The sequence below is a fragment of the Opisthocomus hoazin genome, chromosome Z, assembly GCF_030867145.1.
Source record: "Opisthocomus hoazin isolate bOpiHoa1 chromosome Z, bOpiHoa1.hap1, whole genome shotgun sequence".
NCBI lineage: Eukaryota > Metazoa > Chordata > Aves > Opisthocomiformes > Opisthocomidae > Opisthocomus > Opisthocomus hoazin.
Genome location: NC_134454.1, coordinates 17,535,017 through 17,550,928, shown reverse-complemented (window position 1 = coordinate 17,550,928; position 15,912 = coordinate 17,535,017). Strand labels below are relative to the sequence as shown.

Below are 15,912 nucleotides of genomic sequence, written 5' to 3'. Positions count from 1 at the left end.
TCAAATGGCATTAAAAATCTCATTTGGATAGAATGACGAACCTAGTGCCTTTTGAGTGGCAAAGGCAAACAATAAAACTGTACTGAACTGCAGTTCAAATTTCTGTCATTTTCTAATCCTTTCTCTGGAGAGCTGTGAAGGAACGATGCTTTGAAAAGTGCTTTAGCCTTTGACAGCCTATGGAGTTTGCTGATGTCACACTTCCTAATTGACACAACACAGGGTCTGCATGGCACATTGCTACAACATTTGTTTTACAAGTGCACATTTCACAGGAAACCGATGATTAATTTCCCAAAGACTTACAGGCATACATTTCCAAAAAGGGAAAAATAAAACTGTTATATATCCACACAAATCAAAATTTACAGAATCATGGCAGCCAGCCAGCAAAACTACTCCAGGTCTGCTTTCCCATCTGCTTGGCCTGTTAACTGAAAGAAAACAAAAATCAAATTGCTCCTTCTGCAACTAATTCTCAGAAGAACTCCCTAAAAAACAACTTCCATGACACAATTTTAATAATTCAGCATGCCTTACAACAATCAGTAAACCTCCTAGCACTGTGCAGTGTAGACACAATAGCACAGAAACGGGTATTGAGGCAAGGAACAGTTCCCTCCTCCCTCAGCACTGAAAAGGCGCTGTGCCAAGCCACTATTGCTGATCACAAAACTCTTGATCCTTCTAGCAAACTGAGCCCTCCAGCAGATCAGCTTGCCCACATCTTGATGCAGCGGGTGATGCTACCCTGGCCTGTACGTCTGCCCCAGCTACAGCCCCTGAAACAGGGAAGGTAGAAACAAATGTGTGTCAGATCCTTGGTCACCTGCAATCACAGAATTAACATAAAAGAAACTAGTGCCAGCTTATGCAGGTTTATGAACTCGCTGGCACTGGGGAGCCCACACAATCCCTGCTGTTGCCTCTGCTAAATGGGAGGTAACTTACACAGATCAACTGGCTGAGCAGTTGAGGTCAATAACGCCTTCAGCTATTTATCTCCTGGAGCTCTGACAAGTGATTCTCAGTTTATGGCAGTGTACCATGACAAAATCATTACTTTTTCTTTTAATCTATAAATTAAAAACCTGTAGTAAAGACTTGCACCGCTTTTGCCTGTCTACCATTGCAACAGTATACAGTAATTAATATACTACAGGTCTCTACTTCACAGATGAAAAAATAATTTTACTAGGAGCACTTTCAACAGCTGCCCATAAATCAGCCCACTCTCAAGAGTTCAGCTCAAGAGTTATTGTGTCTACCGTGCATCTTAAGGTTCAAAGAAAGATTATTCATGCATTCATTCATAGCCAAGAATGCATCCCAGCAATGAAATTTACCCTTCAAAGCTGACCCAAGCTTAACCACTGGATTGACTAAATAATTTAATTGCTCAATGACATGCTTATATCCCTGCTCTGAAGATTGTATTTTCGGTGAATTGAGCTAGGTTTATACCAATGGTATGTTAATGGCACGTATTCCAAAATTGTAAGCAGCTGCTGCCCACAAACATTGCCAAACTGAATAACAGGAATGCAAACAAATCTCCTGGTGCACAGTTAGGTTTTTTAAAGTATTTAAAAACTGTAGGGTTACAAAATTACTTTTGTGGAAGAAAGAGGCAGAAAATAGATGAAAGCAAAGCTGTTATTTACAGAGAGCCCCTAATAACTGACTAACGTTGCCAGTGTAAGAACATTAATTCTGTCACCTCCTTTTCATACCAAACAATTTATTTTCCCTTCAGCGCAGAAGGGTTTCTGCGACTAGATATAATCATGAAAAGAACAGAGAGTGTTCTCCTCACATACTAGAAAGTCAGAAGAGTCCTGGAGTAACTTCTCCTCGCCTGTCAGGAGAAGCTATATGGTGCAGCTAACTCAGTCAACATTCTAGCCTTTTCCTAGCTACACTAAGCCAATGCAGCTAGACTGAAGATTAAGGAGTAGGGAAACAATTACATTGTGTGTTACTGCCAAGGATGCAAAGACTTTAAATCTCCTTGAAGCTGAAAACAAATTAGCGGCTTTGCCTGCATCAAGCTGACTGTCCAAATGGAGGTTTCTTTTCACAACAGCATTACTAACTGTGCTCCTTGAAGATAATGCTTTGGGGATACAAAAACATTTTCTGTAAGTTATTTCCTGTCACCTGCTTGTCCAGACCAACAGAATCGTTTGTAACCCAATTACCATCCACTGCCTTGAAGCAAAACCAAGCACAGATTTACTCCTGCCCCCCAGAAGTCCCTCTTCCCCCTTGTTTTTACTAGTTCCACGTGCCACTTGCGCGGGCTGAATCAAGATAAGAAGAAATGGCGATAGCCTTCTGGTTCATCTTTCATAAAAACGCACCATCAGGTGGCAGTTCTGAACCTCTTTAATCTTTATTTGAGGGAGAAACTTGCCTGTCAGCTCTTGTGGAAAAACCTCCAGACTGGGTACCATGAAATAAATTACTAAAATGCTACAGAACTTCATTCCCACTGCCAGCAGTAAGATGTTTGCAAGGGCCGTGTGGTCACTCAAAACCTGTCCCAAGTCTGCTCAGCAAGAGGTGCACCTCGGCACAACAGCGCAGCAGGTGAAGGCGTCACAACTTCAAGTGCTGGAGAAAGGGAAGCTCAAAGCAACCAGTATGCCCAACTTTGGGGGGAACATGCACGCGCACACACAAAACCTAGGAGACCACACTCAAACAAGACGTGAGGCTTTGTGGCAGGAAGTTTCCACGCGTGCGGTTCGTGGAGTGCCTCCGCCCTGGCGCCGGATCAGCGCAGGCTGGGAGCGCTGTGGAGGTCTCTCAGCCTCCCACCCTCGCGTGCGAGGACAACTGCACTCGCCTCTTCTCCCTCTGCCAGAACTACGTCTGAACACTTTCCCCGATAAATCTGTTTCTAACAAACCCTGACTAGCCAGTGTAATGAGTAACAAAACTACGATGTCACTCTGTTACAAAACCAAGATCTTTCATCCCATCTTAAGTAGCCCTCTGTTCTGGAAGAAATGGGGCCTAGCTGGGGTTTGCAAAAAACTGGTGAAGTTGAAAAAGCTCAGAAATTGGCTACTGTCAAAGAACCAAACTATACTGCCACTTCAGAGTCACAGACGTCTGATGTGCTTAAAAATACTGAATTCTTGATTTTTATTAGACTACCAAGGAAAACTCTTTCTTTCCTTTATGCAGCAATGGAAGAAAGAAGGGCTTTTTCAAGTGCATGCAGACCATGCTGAAATGTCATCCTGTCTTTCAGAATTCAACAGAAGTGCTGCAATTTTCATTAAGTAACAAGCATTAGTAGCTTCTGCTGGCCTTAGCTCAGGTTGTGTCACCTCTAAAAACAAGTGTCTAGCTGGGAATTGTTGCAACCCAGGAACAATTTTGGGGTTTGTTTGGTTTGGTTTTAATTGCTCAGGCTTCTAATGAGTGATACTTCTTACTCTGAAGCAAACTGAACTCTACCAATAGCCAGTGGTTGTTCCGGATGAAACTGGCTTGGATGCAGACAGACTTGTACTAGCTACACTGCCACCAGTACTGGTCTGAAGAAAATTCCTCAAGAAGAAAACATTAATTCATTGCAAAACTTTCTCAGAAATCACAGAACCTACAGTCATAACTTTCAGGACTTAAATAAAATTCTAGTGAATCACCTGAAAAGTAAGCTTTTTTTTTTTAAATCCGTAACACACATTAAGAAGCATACTCTGCTAAAAGTTGACATCAGCTTATCTCTTCCTTAAGGAAAACAGCTCCTTTAGTGAAACCCGAGACTCTTCTTTCTGTTTCCAAATTCACCCAGCTAGAGGGGGTCACAAAGCCTCAGGCTTTAGAAGATCCACAAAAGTCAGCTCTGTATGAATGCAAGGTTAAGAAGTACAGGTTCAGTCACTGTAGGGGAAAGTAAACAGGCAGTAAAACGTAATTACTTGTTTTAGCCTACTTAAATGAAGAAGTTTTAAGCGCCTAGGGAAAGACAAAAAAAAGAAAACAAACACCTCTAGATTAACTGAAGATTGATCGGGAACTGCCCCTGCTTGAAACCGATTCTCCACAACACTTGTCCTCAGTGTTAGGGACCTGCTACAGAATTGCCATCTACTAACAACTAACTTCAGTCCCATTTTTTTAATGGGGATCTTTATACTGCTGGCTAAGTCACTAGAGAAAAAGCAAATGGCCTCATTTGCCTGTTAACACTCATACAGAAACAACAAACAAAACAAAATCACTTGAACACACTGAAATATCACCCCAAGCAAAGCCCTAGTAAACCTCCCAACTAAGCTCAGAAAGTAATTGACATCTACTGAAAAAAGACAAACAAACAAAAAGTGGGGGGAAAAAAGGCTTTTCTTAAATGTTCTTTTTTATTCTGATTAAATCCTTAACAAGGGTAGTAAATTCTGCCCCTAAAAATTAATTGTATGCCCTTTTATTTCCATAGCTACATCCCCTTAAAAATTCTTTGATATTTAAATTTGCAGCTAGTAAATACAAAACAGTGTGAATTTTGATGGAGATGTGTTTCTGCTTTAGTTGACACTCCTTAAAAAACAAAACTCAAACAGAATTAAAGCAAATACTGACCTACTCTAATACTCACCTTTTGTTATTTTCCCCTAAATCTCACAGCTTTTAGGAATGTAAAATTGATGAACCTCAATTGTGGTTTCCATTGCAACACTACCTTTAATAAATCTAGACCTAGTTTTTCAGTCTAAATCAAGAAACCTATTTCCCTTGAGCTTTTCTTTTTTTATATTCTTTGTCTTCACCCTCAATCTCTTCCTTTACTGTTTGCCTCTTTTAGAACAAAAATATAAGCTGTAATCTTTTAGTAACCCTCAAGGCCAAAGAACTCTTCACTGCTCAAAATTTTTAAATTGAGGTTTTCCTTCTGCTTTTTGGATTGCCCCTTGTCACCAGGACTTCCAGACTAGTAGCTAGTTACTACCATATCAGTAACAACTGGAAAGAATTATGAATATGCCCTCAGGGTGACAAAATGTAAGTTTCCACTGATTCTAAAAAACTAAAAGCAGGATGTTAGGCCAGCCACTGATCTTCTACAGGCAAGTTAGTACCAATGCCAAAAGCAGCTTTTTGCTATGTAGCCTCAAACACAGGAAAAAAAGACATTATTTTAGTAAATTGATATTAATCTGTACTAGTGAAAACAAACAGTCCAGCAAACAAGAGAACCTCTCATTCATCACTGCAGAAGACCAGCAATACTTAGGAGTGTAACAAAACTGGAAGACCACAGCTTATCCTAACTAATTATACTACGTACAAAATGAGAGTGACTGTGAGAACATCTTTAAGTAAGTGGTTTAATCCCTGAACCACACCAGTTAAAGATACTATTTCAGCTGGGCTTTCATTCCTTACTCCAGTGGTATTTATTTAGTAAGAAAACACTTGCACGCATACACTCTTTCTTCATTAGCAGTCATTTCTCCCCCCTGCTATCTACAAATCCAACACCACATGCTGCAAGTATTTTGTACTGGAACGGTCTCACTTCTAAGCAATCTGCTGCTATTGAGATTTTGCTTTTGAGCAGTAAATGCTCAAAACTGTTGCTTTTCTTAAAGCAACTCCTTCAGTGTTCATAACCTCACTGCTTGAACAGGCTCAGTTTCACATTCAAATAGCTCCAAGCAAATGTTTCCAATCTCAATTATCCTCCTTCCTTTTTCTATGCACCCTCCCTGCCCCCATATGCTTGTTTGTAAAAGCGATAATTTTCTATGTATGTACAAGCAGCACAGGGAGTCTTCCTCTGTAGCAGTCTAGCAATACACAGCTTTTTATGTAAGCACTGTCTGGAATTTGTTAAGTTTTTTCATTGTCTGCTTTGGGTTATACCAAGAGTTGCACCCAGTCTTCTCAGCGAGATGTAAAATGCAGCATTTGCCAGGTCCCTTTAGATAAACCGGCCATTACTACCCTGGATAAATAAGACATGGTGGGTATTTTTGGTCTGTTATTGCAACGGTACTGTGGCTATGCTCTGCTTAGCACTACATCTGTATCCAAAAGCGTGAAGCAACAAGACAAGCACTAGGCAGTTAACAAATCACGCATCCCTCCACACAACAGAGATGTACAGCCTTTCCAAACAAAGTCGTAGGGCTAGCATTAGCTAGACCCTGCAGTGTGTCTATGTTCAAGGAGGAACGCTGGCATTTAAATACCAAATTTAACATTTAACAGCATATTTACACAAATTTCCTAAGTGCTCATCTTCCAGTGGCAGTCTGCAGTCTTCAAAAATCTTCTGAAGCAATGGTGTTGGGAAGGAATGGAAAGAGTGATCAACTAGCTTGATTCCTCCGCCGCATTAAGAAAGCCTGGAAATTAGCAGTGGTTCTGTTCTCACCTTATCTTTTTCATTTTTTTTTTCTGTTACAGATCTTCACTAATATGTGATGCTTTCCATCAACTAGACAAACAGCTTTAAACTTAAACTACTGTTTAAATGAGTGACTAATTGAACATATCAGGAAAAAGGTTTGCTTTGTAAAAGATTTAGAATTAAACTCAAGGAGGTCAAAATATCTCCCATCTGACATACAGCTCTGCCGGCAGGGAACATTCATAACCTATTTTGCATTTCTCCTTCACTGAGAAGGTTTATATTGACATGATTTATCTGTTTGCTGTGAACAAAGAGCCTGCAAAGGTCTGGTTATTGTAGCCCAGCTGATTCACGGCAACTCATGAAAGCCACATCAACTCAACCATGTATACCTGGTTCATAAGAGCCAGTTCCAGTGGTTTAAAACCATTTTAAGGGGCTTACACAGATACATGGGGGTTTGGCTCTAAAATTTTATTTGCTTCATTTATGTTAGATGAAAACAGTGTCAAATAGACTACATGTAATTGTCTAATTGGGCAACTGAAGGCTGTGTGTGACAGTGTTTTATGAGAAGAGGCTGAGGGAACTGGGGTTGTTTGGAGAAAAGCAGGATGAAGGGAGACCTTATTGCTCTCTACAACTACCTGAAAGGAGGTTGTAATGAGTTGGGTGTTGGTCTCTTCTCGCAAGTAAGAAGCAATAGGATGAGAAGAAATGGCCTCAAGTTGCAACAGATGAAGTTTATACGGGATATTGGGAAAACTTTCTTCATCGAAAAGGCTATCAAGCACTGGAACAGGCTGCTCAGGATGAGTCACCATCCCTAGAGGTATTTAAAAGACTGTAGATGTGGCACTTAGGGACATGGTTCTGTTGCAGACTTGGCACTGTTAGGTTGATGGCTGGACCGGATGATCTTAAAGGTCTTTTCCAACATAAATGATCCTATGATTCAGTCAAAAACAGTTCCCTTCTTGGTTCTCTCAGCACAAACATTTTGTGTTATAGCAATAAAATATATAAAAATTCAATTACTGCCATATTGGCTCTAAGCAAGCAGTCCATCTAGGCCACTCGTTGCCTCTAATACTGGCCAGAACCATATGTTTCAAACAAATATGCAAGAAACATTGCAGAAGCCAGTAACAGACAACGTTAGAATTTATGTCCCTAAAAAAATGCACGCACTGATAATGTCAGGCAAACTGTTGAGATGGTCAAAAAGGCCCCTCAGACCCAACAAACCTCAGCGTACCTGCAGCTAAATCCCTTTTACAGTCTGAATCATCCAATGTTAAATTCTTAAAACTTTTCTCGTATAGTCTGTGTACATCCCAAAGTACAATCTCCTAAACTCCTTTTGTGAAGTAGGTAGAGCTTCCATAAAGCATATTTTTATGCAAGCCTGTGGCTGCCCGTTGTGAGATATAGCCCATTTCTCTTTTGCTACAAGTTTCTACATAACATATACTAGGTGTCAGACTCCAAGTGCCTTAGATAATACAAGACAGTTGAGGTCTCGTATTATCGTATGAATGTATCCTCAGCAAGTTTGCTGATGACACCAAACTGGGAGGTGTGGTAGATACACCAGAAGGCTGTGCTGCCATTCAGTGTGACCTGGATAGGCTGGAAAGCTGGGCAGAGAGGAACCTGATGAGGTTCAACAAAGCCAAATGCAGGGTCCTGCACCTGGGGAGGAACAACCTCATGCACCAGTACAGGCTTGGGGTGGACCTGCTGGAGAGCAGCTCTGCGGAGAGGGACCTGGGCGTCCTGGTGGACGATAGGTTAACCATGAGCCAGCAGTGTGCCCTGGCTGCCAAGAAAGCCAATGGGATCCTGGGGTGCATCAAGAAGAGTGTGGCCAGCAGGACGAGGGAGGTTCTCCTTCCCCTCTACACTGCCCTAGTGAGGCCTCATCTGGAGTACTCTGTCCAGTTCTGGGCTTCCCACTTCAAGAAAGATGGAAGAGCTACTGGAGAGAGTCCAGTGGAGGGCTACGAGGATGATGAGGGGACTGGAACATCTCCCCTACGAGGAGAGGTTGAGGGAACTGGGCTTGTTCAGCCTGAAGAAGAGAAGGCTGCGAGGCGACCTTATAAATGCTTACAAATATCTGAAGGGTGGGTGTCAGGAGGATGGGGCCAAGCTCTTTTCAGTAGTGCCCAGTGACAGGACAAGGGGCAATGGGCACAAACTGAGGCACAGGAAGTTCCGTCTGAACATGAGGAAGAACTTCTTCCCTCTGAGGGTGACGGAGCCCTGGAACAGGCTGCCCAGGGAGGTTGTGGAGTCTCCTTCTCTGGAGATATTCAAGACCCGCCTGGACAAGGTCCTGTGCAGCTTGCTGTAGGTGACCCTGCTTCGGCAGGAGGGTTGGACTAGATGACCCACAGAGGTCCCTTCCAACCCCTACTATTCTGTGATTCTGTGATTCTGTCTATAAAGAATCACCTATCTTACGCTTCCTTAAATCCACTGATTTACTGGGTCTGATATTACAGACGGTAGAAGGAGTAAAAATTAAACATAGCATCTCAAAATATAAACATGTGTATAGGCTTTTTCTGAACAGATGACATTTTCATACTGGTTGACATTCATACTAGTCAGCAGATGACTCACATGACAGTAGAAAATAGCTGGATTTTAGGTGTTCTGTTAATGTAGCTAACAAAACCCCCACCTTCTCCACAAACCACTTCTCTGTAACACGGACATAACAAAGCCTGATTTTTGAGCGATGGATGTCTTTATGCTTCTCTCCTAGAAAAATACCGACTGTCTTTCAATTCTGCATTGAATATGATGGTTAACAATACCAAACCAACTGCTTCCTGTATCCAACAAGTCAATGGTCTGTATCACACAGTAAGAACAGAATATAAATGCACCCAGTCTGAAAGCTTACCTGTTTTTTACAACTATTTCATTTAGTTTAATAAAGTATATTACCTCTCTCTATAAACCTTGCCTGATCTCAAGACAAGTGTGATTTAATCGTGTTTATCCGATTTTCTATGAATTATTGTAACACTCTTTGATAAAACACTTTTGAAAAAAATCCCTTAATTTCTGCATTAGTTTACTTACATATTTGACATGGCCTTAAACATTACAAGTTTCATTGTTTCATCATGCCTTTGTATTTGTGAAAGGAGGAAAATGGGGTTCTTAAACCACAAAAATTGCTAAGGGGAATCAGAGGCAGTCAGACTACTTCTCATTCTTCTATTTCTATAGACACACACACACTCTTACATAAACACACATGTACAAACACATATATAACCAAAGCCATTTAGAACAGACTGTTCTTTTAAAATAGTTTTTGCAAAATGAACTCCACGTAGTAAGGCAGGGAGGAATCCACGTCATCTCTGTGCAACGGGTATGTTTTCAAAATGACATCTATGCATACTGGTTGCAAACATGGCAGGCTGGGAAACCCATACACAACAAGTACCAACATGCCTCTTTGTGGTCTACGCATTCTCCTTCCTACTGAAAATTTCTGCAAAGTAATGTCAGAACTCATGCTAGGATAAATTTGGAATACCCTGGAGATGATCCCATCAGATTTCTGAGATCCAGCAGATTCCCATTTCTTACATTTGACAACTCATCCCAAGTTATAAAAATCAACAAGCTAACCCTGATAAGAGCCCACTGTAAAAAACAGAACTCATTTCTCCATTATTTGTTACTGAACAACAACAGCAAGCTGTACCCGCAACAGCAACCTGTACCCACAACAGCAAACTGCACGAAGAGGAAGAATGTCAGTACAGCAATGCCAGAACTCGAACACCATGTCTAGGCAGCTTGTTCCGCACACAAAGGCAGCAAGGTGACGGATGGTTGTCTACTAGGCAGTTTTCAAGCAAACACGACAACAACAGAACTAGCGCTTCCCACAACTAAAGACAGACTCTACTACTAGATGCAGAACCAAAAACAGGACATGACCCAGGGCAGCTGCGTGTGAGAAACTAAACAAAAAAGCAGGCTCTAAGCAATTTAGAAAGTTGGTTGGTGGTTTCAATTTTTTCTGGGTCATTTTTATTTCCTCCAGGCAGTGAGAAACAATTACTGCTCTCTTCAAAACTGTTTTCCCAGAAGATGATTATACAATTTAGCAAATACCTGATTTTAGATAAACCTTATTTCTCAGTATAAAAATACAGACTTTTAGCAGCTGTTTCCCAAAGTATCAGAGGAACCAAACAAACAAAAAGATACACTCCAATAACACTACCAAGTTGCTTTTTGTGAAGGACCTTTACCGTTACTGCATGGTAATTTCTGGGGTCAAATACAGCATCAGCTGCCAACTTTCAGGTTGACTTGCCCGTAACCATTTGTCATTCCACTACTGCAGGGTAGCCTCAACTAGTTATTTCAATATTCTTTTCCACAGCCATTAACACCACTTTGGACACATTATCAAGTCACATGCAAACAAGGTCGTTATGCAGATGAAAATGCCTACAAGTATACATACATATGCAGAAATTAAACACTACACAACTTCGTAGCGCAACTGAGAAATGCCCATGTGATAACCAGCAGTCTCAGTCAATTATATGAGTAACCAACTATGGTTAGTTAGAAAGCCCTATAATAAAACATGACAGACTTCAGATGCCAGCTTCCTTCTTCATGTCTTAAGATTGAAACACTCTGGGAGAAACAGTCTGATTTATTAAATTTGCTGATCAAGTCAACTGAAGAGATTGGTGTAGAATAAATGAAAAGAGTTGTAGTAACAACACTCTCTTTGATCTGCCACAGCTCTATCTGAAATCCAGTGCTGCTTCCCTCCTTCCCCCCTTTGCAGTCATTATCTCAAAAATATGACTAATAAAACCAAACATCATCTTTTTCTGACCTTGAAGAACAAAGCAGCAGAATGTGACAACTTGTTTAACATTCGTAAAAGAAAACTGCTTATTTCATATACCAAAAAACTTCAGAACATGAATTATCAAGTATACGCCTTCTCCTCTCTAAGGCATATATTACACTTAATAATGAGTTCTACATAAACGATCTGATTTCATCTTTCTCTATTCACTCAACTATTCTTATTATAACTGTAATCACCACATCCCTTCCGTATTTGCATTCCCACAAGCTAGCTGCTGCAGCGTATGAAGTCTACTCAGCAGCACATTTGGTTCATAGTTCCCATATGCCATTGAGAATGCAGACATCGTACAAGTCTATTCTAATCACCTCACAACTCATCTTACAGAGTGGCTAAATCAGATACAAAATAATTCAAATATGTCAAAACACAGGCAAGGTCAGAAATTTTCATACCTTAGCTTCTCAGAATTGTTTTACGTTAAAAAAAAAATCTATCGGATATATAGACAGCTAGATAGATGTCAGTTTGCATGTGTGTTTTTATTCAGTTTTGGAAAGCAGTTAAGAGATTGAATATGAAACAAACATATGGTGATCACAAAAGAAATTCATATTTCAATTGGTCATTATGAACATCAAGATGGTTTTAGATGTCACCAATTACAAAGATTTCAGATGGAGTATTCTGGATCACATCAATGTAGGAAAAGTCATGTTCTGGCCTAATTAAAGTCAAAATCATAACTGGAGAAAATGAGTATCTGATTATCTTCCTTCTGTTAAAGATAAAAGAAGACCCATCTGCACCCTGTTTTTTAAAATTTGGCAGAAATGGCTTCACGCAAGCTGCTATATAGCTGCTTTCATGAATATGTCAGAAAATTTGAAAACAGCTAAATACATACATATATGCGTGCACCAAACATCAAAACTTAATTAAAATGCTAAAATGATCATTAAGAACTCATTTTTCATAATACAGTGTTCATTGTGAACACTGGGAAAAACAGAGTAAAATTTATGTTATTTTCTTCAGTCAGCAGTGTCTGAAACAGTAAAACACAAAGAGCAGAGTACAAACCATAATATGAAATCGTATCAATTATCTTTAGTCTCTTAATCTACATTCTAGCTATATTTCTAGAGTATTTTAGAATCGCATTTTATCTATTATTGTAGTCACTCATAGCTGTCGTGTCGCCAAACATTATTTGCTAGTCTGTTGGGACACCATTATGTACAATGGCAGTCACAGCTTTATAGCTCAGCAGCTAGTGAGTTGCAAATAATTGAGGAGCTACTGAAGAGAGTCCAGCGGAGGGCTACGAGGATGGTGAGGGGCCTGGAGCACCTCTTCTATGAGGAAAGGATGAGGGAGCTGGGCTTATTTACCCTGAAGAAGAGAAGGCTGAGAGGGGACCTTTTAAATGCTTACAAATATCTGAAGGGTGGGTGTCAGGAGGATGGGGCAAGCTCTTTTCAGTAGTGCCCAGTGACAGGACAAGGGGCAATGGGCACAAACCGAAGCATAGGAAGTTCCGTCTGAACATGAGGAAGACTTCTTCACTCTGAGGGTGACGGAGCACTGGAACAAGCTGCCGAGGGAGGTTGTGGAGTCTCATTCTCTGGAGATATTCAAGACCCGCCTGGACAGGGTCCTGTGCAGCTTGCTGTAGGTGACCCTGCTTCGGCAGGAGGGTTGGACTAGATGACCCACAGAGGTCCCTTCCAACCCCCATTTCACTCAAATACGCCGCCATTGAACTCTGAGTTGTTACAGAAAATTGTTTTAGACAAACTGGGAAAAGGTTAAGGGAGTTAATTTCTATTAACTAACAAGAGTGCTGAGAGACTGGTAAATGCAATGTCATCCTGACCAGAATGCACTTTTTTTAATACTTCATTTCTGGTGCCAAACCTTTAACAAGGCAGGCTTCTTAAATTCAGTGGGGGTCAGAAGTTTAGTTTATTCAGCAAGAATAACACTATTAACAGCTACTGCTCTTTCATGTCAACACAGTTAACGCCTACACTTTCCAACTCTGCTTAATACAGGCCAGTCAAGGAAGACTGGAACTGCTAAGAGCAGTCATCTCTGCAGGGATATTTTAAAAGAGAATTTATACTGTGCTTTAAAAACAATCTAAAGGGATCAATCTACCTTATGAATCTGCTGTAGACATACACAGAAAGATAGATGGATGAAAGCATATAAAAGCAAGTAAATCTGACTCTATTGATTTTTGAGAGAACAGTGTAGAGTACTTTGGTGAGGTCTTATATATCACTGCAAAGGACCAAACACCGTTGTGCGTATGTCTGCAGGATGTCAGGATTTATCATGAAGCAATGCACTGCTGTATTTGTTCATTATATTCTTTTGTAAATAATCTTGTTTTCACTGTTGAGGGAGATAGATCACTAAAAATTAAATAATTCTCAAAACAAACGTAAGAACAATCACAGAAGACTCTCAAACAGCTATAACTGGAGAAATCCACTATTATTAAATCAAAAATTGCAGAAGTGTAGTGTACACATGCAGTATTTTTAGCATTGAGAAAGCTGGTATTTTAATAATGAGCTTTTGAAAACCAAAATGGAAAAATCTGCATATCACAGCATAATCCTACTTACTTTGTTCTAAATCATAGCAAATCAACATTTAGTATTCCCCAAAGCTCTCTAGCACTCCTACTTGGCTAAATGCCTTCAAAGTATATTAAAGAAATCATTGTGGTTTAGATGGCACTTCTTCACCAGAAGGAACACTTTTCTTTGACCAAGAATGCCCTCCTCTTAAAACATATTTCAAATAACCAAAATGAAAACAATAATCACAACAAATTAAATTTCTGCGGGGTCTCTGGGGCTTCTGTTGTTACGCAGTGGTGGCATTTTTGATCATAGTGTCTGAATTCCAAAATATTCCGCTTTCTAAGTTTTCATCTGAACTACTCCTATATCCACTCCCATCACATATATCCCCCTCATAATGTCCATTTAAATAGCACATTTATGCTACTCTGTTAGCTATTTCTTCATATGTTTTTCTCAATTTAGCAATAGGAAACAATTCTGTTGTTAACTGGGGCTACATGGTAGGTCATGTGGAAAATACAGGTGCTTAAATAACAAAAAAACTGCCATTTGTTTTTAAAAGAAAAACTCACTAGCTGAGCTATAAAGCTGTGACTGCCATTGTACATAATGGTGTCCCAACAGACTAGCAAGCCCTTTGTTGGCACCCAGGCAGATACAGCAATAAACTCCTCCTCGTTAACATATCTCACAGACAAACCTAATGGAAAAAACAATTTACCTTCTTCAGTTTCATGCCACACAATTCCTTCCAAGTTCACGCTGGTCCCAGGCTCACAGGGTCCAAGGCATTCGGGTTCTGTTACTACTCCAACCTCGCAAGTATTTACACCCACTGAACGAGTCCTTACCAAAAGCTGCTCGACTGGTGCTGCAATATTGGATGAAGATGGGGAAAAGTAGGAAGGCAGAATCTGAGGTGTGATACTGCTGGAAATCGGAGGTGGAGGTGCAGGCACTGTAAACAGGGGGTCAACCTGAAAACAACAGACAAACTTACTATAATGGTGCTGCGAGATTTAAAAAAAAAAAGATAAATTAAAAAAAAAAAAGCAAGCAAGCCCAGTTTGCTGAGACTGCATTTGTGTATGCAGGGATTTGATGTATCATGGGTAATTTCAGTGTTATTAGTTTAATTTTTTTGACATCAGCCCAAATGCTGCACATGAAAAATTAAGTACAAAAATATCTATCATGCTAAACAAGGCAAATTGCTAAGTTTCTACAAGGCTATTCCCTGTTGTCACAGACTGCTAGTATGAAATAATAAATTTTAAAAACAAGGATTAAGGCCATTTTTTCCTTGGCGCTGACAGCGACTGATTTGTGGATGGGAATTAATTTTGCAAACTGGGAACTTCATTTTCTATTTAAAGAAAAACATTTAGAAAGACAGTACAAAGACATAAATGCTATTTTTTCATGTGCATCATAGAGAAATTAGCACTTGGAACAATTCTAATATCCATATGGCATCAAATATAATCTCTTGTCATCCAATCATTTAAAATACATTAGGATCACCCACCTAACAGCTTACAGATAACATTTGCATCTTTTTACTTGAAATAACAGATGAGAACTTTTACAAGAATCTATCCAAACCATCTAATTTATCAGGGTTTCAAAAATGCATATTTGGAAGACTACAACTCGCCAGACAATCAGTCTGTACACAGACAATTCACACAGAGACAATATCTATATATGAACTGAAGTTGTTATCTTTCCCATATGACTTCCAGTACAGCCAGTAGCAGATTTTCTGTATACAGATTTGGCCTGAGGGTTCTCAGTATTTTACTGTGGCCATAAAGTCCTTTGTCACATAAAAGATAGTTAAATGGGGATATGAGTGTGCCCAGTCAAATAGCTAAAAAACCTAAAATCCCTGTTTGTTTGGACCACTGGCTCATAGCTATCACATCAAGAAACCATTTTTCAATCCAGTAATTTTTAAAAAATGGTTGCTTTCTAGCTGCTTTCAAACTGATGATCAAATGTCTTTAAGTCTATGCTGTTTTTAATTTTGGGCCCTATAGAAGACTCAACAGAAA

The 15,912-nt window shown here is 40.0% G+C and overlaps 1 protein-coding gene across 4 annotated transcripts in view; it reads right to left on the bottom strand.

Moving 5' to 3' along the window:
- The window catches only part of ZNF608 (zinc finger protein 608), a 95,077-nt gene that overhangs the window by 35,990 nt on the left and 43,175 nt on the right, over positions 1–15,912 (bottom strand). For all 4 annotated transcript variants that reach the window (XM_075411014.1, XM_075411016.1, XM_075411017.1 and 1 more), the window contains exon 3: positions 14,577–14,832. In XM_075411014.1, coding sequence (XP_075267129.1) covers positions 14,577–14,832 — 256 coding nt within the window. The remainder of the gene's footprint in view (positions 1–14,576; positions 14,833–15,912) is intronic.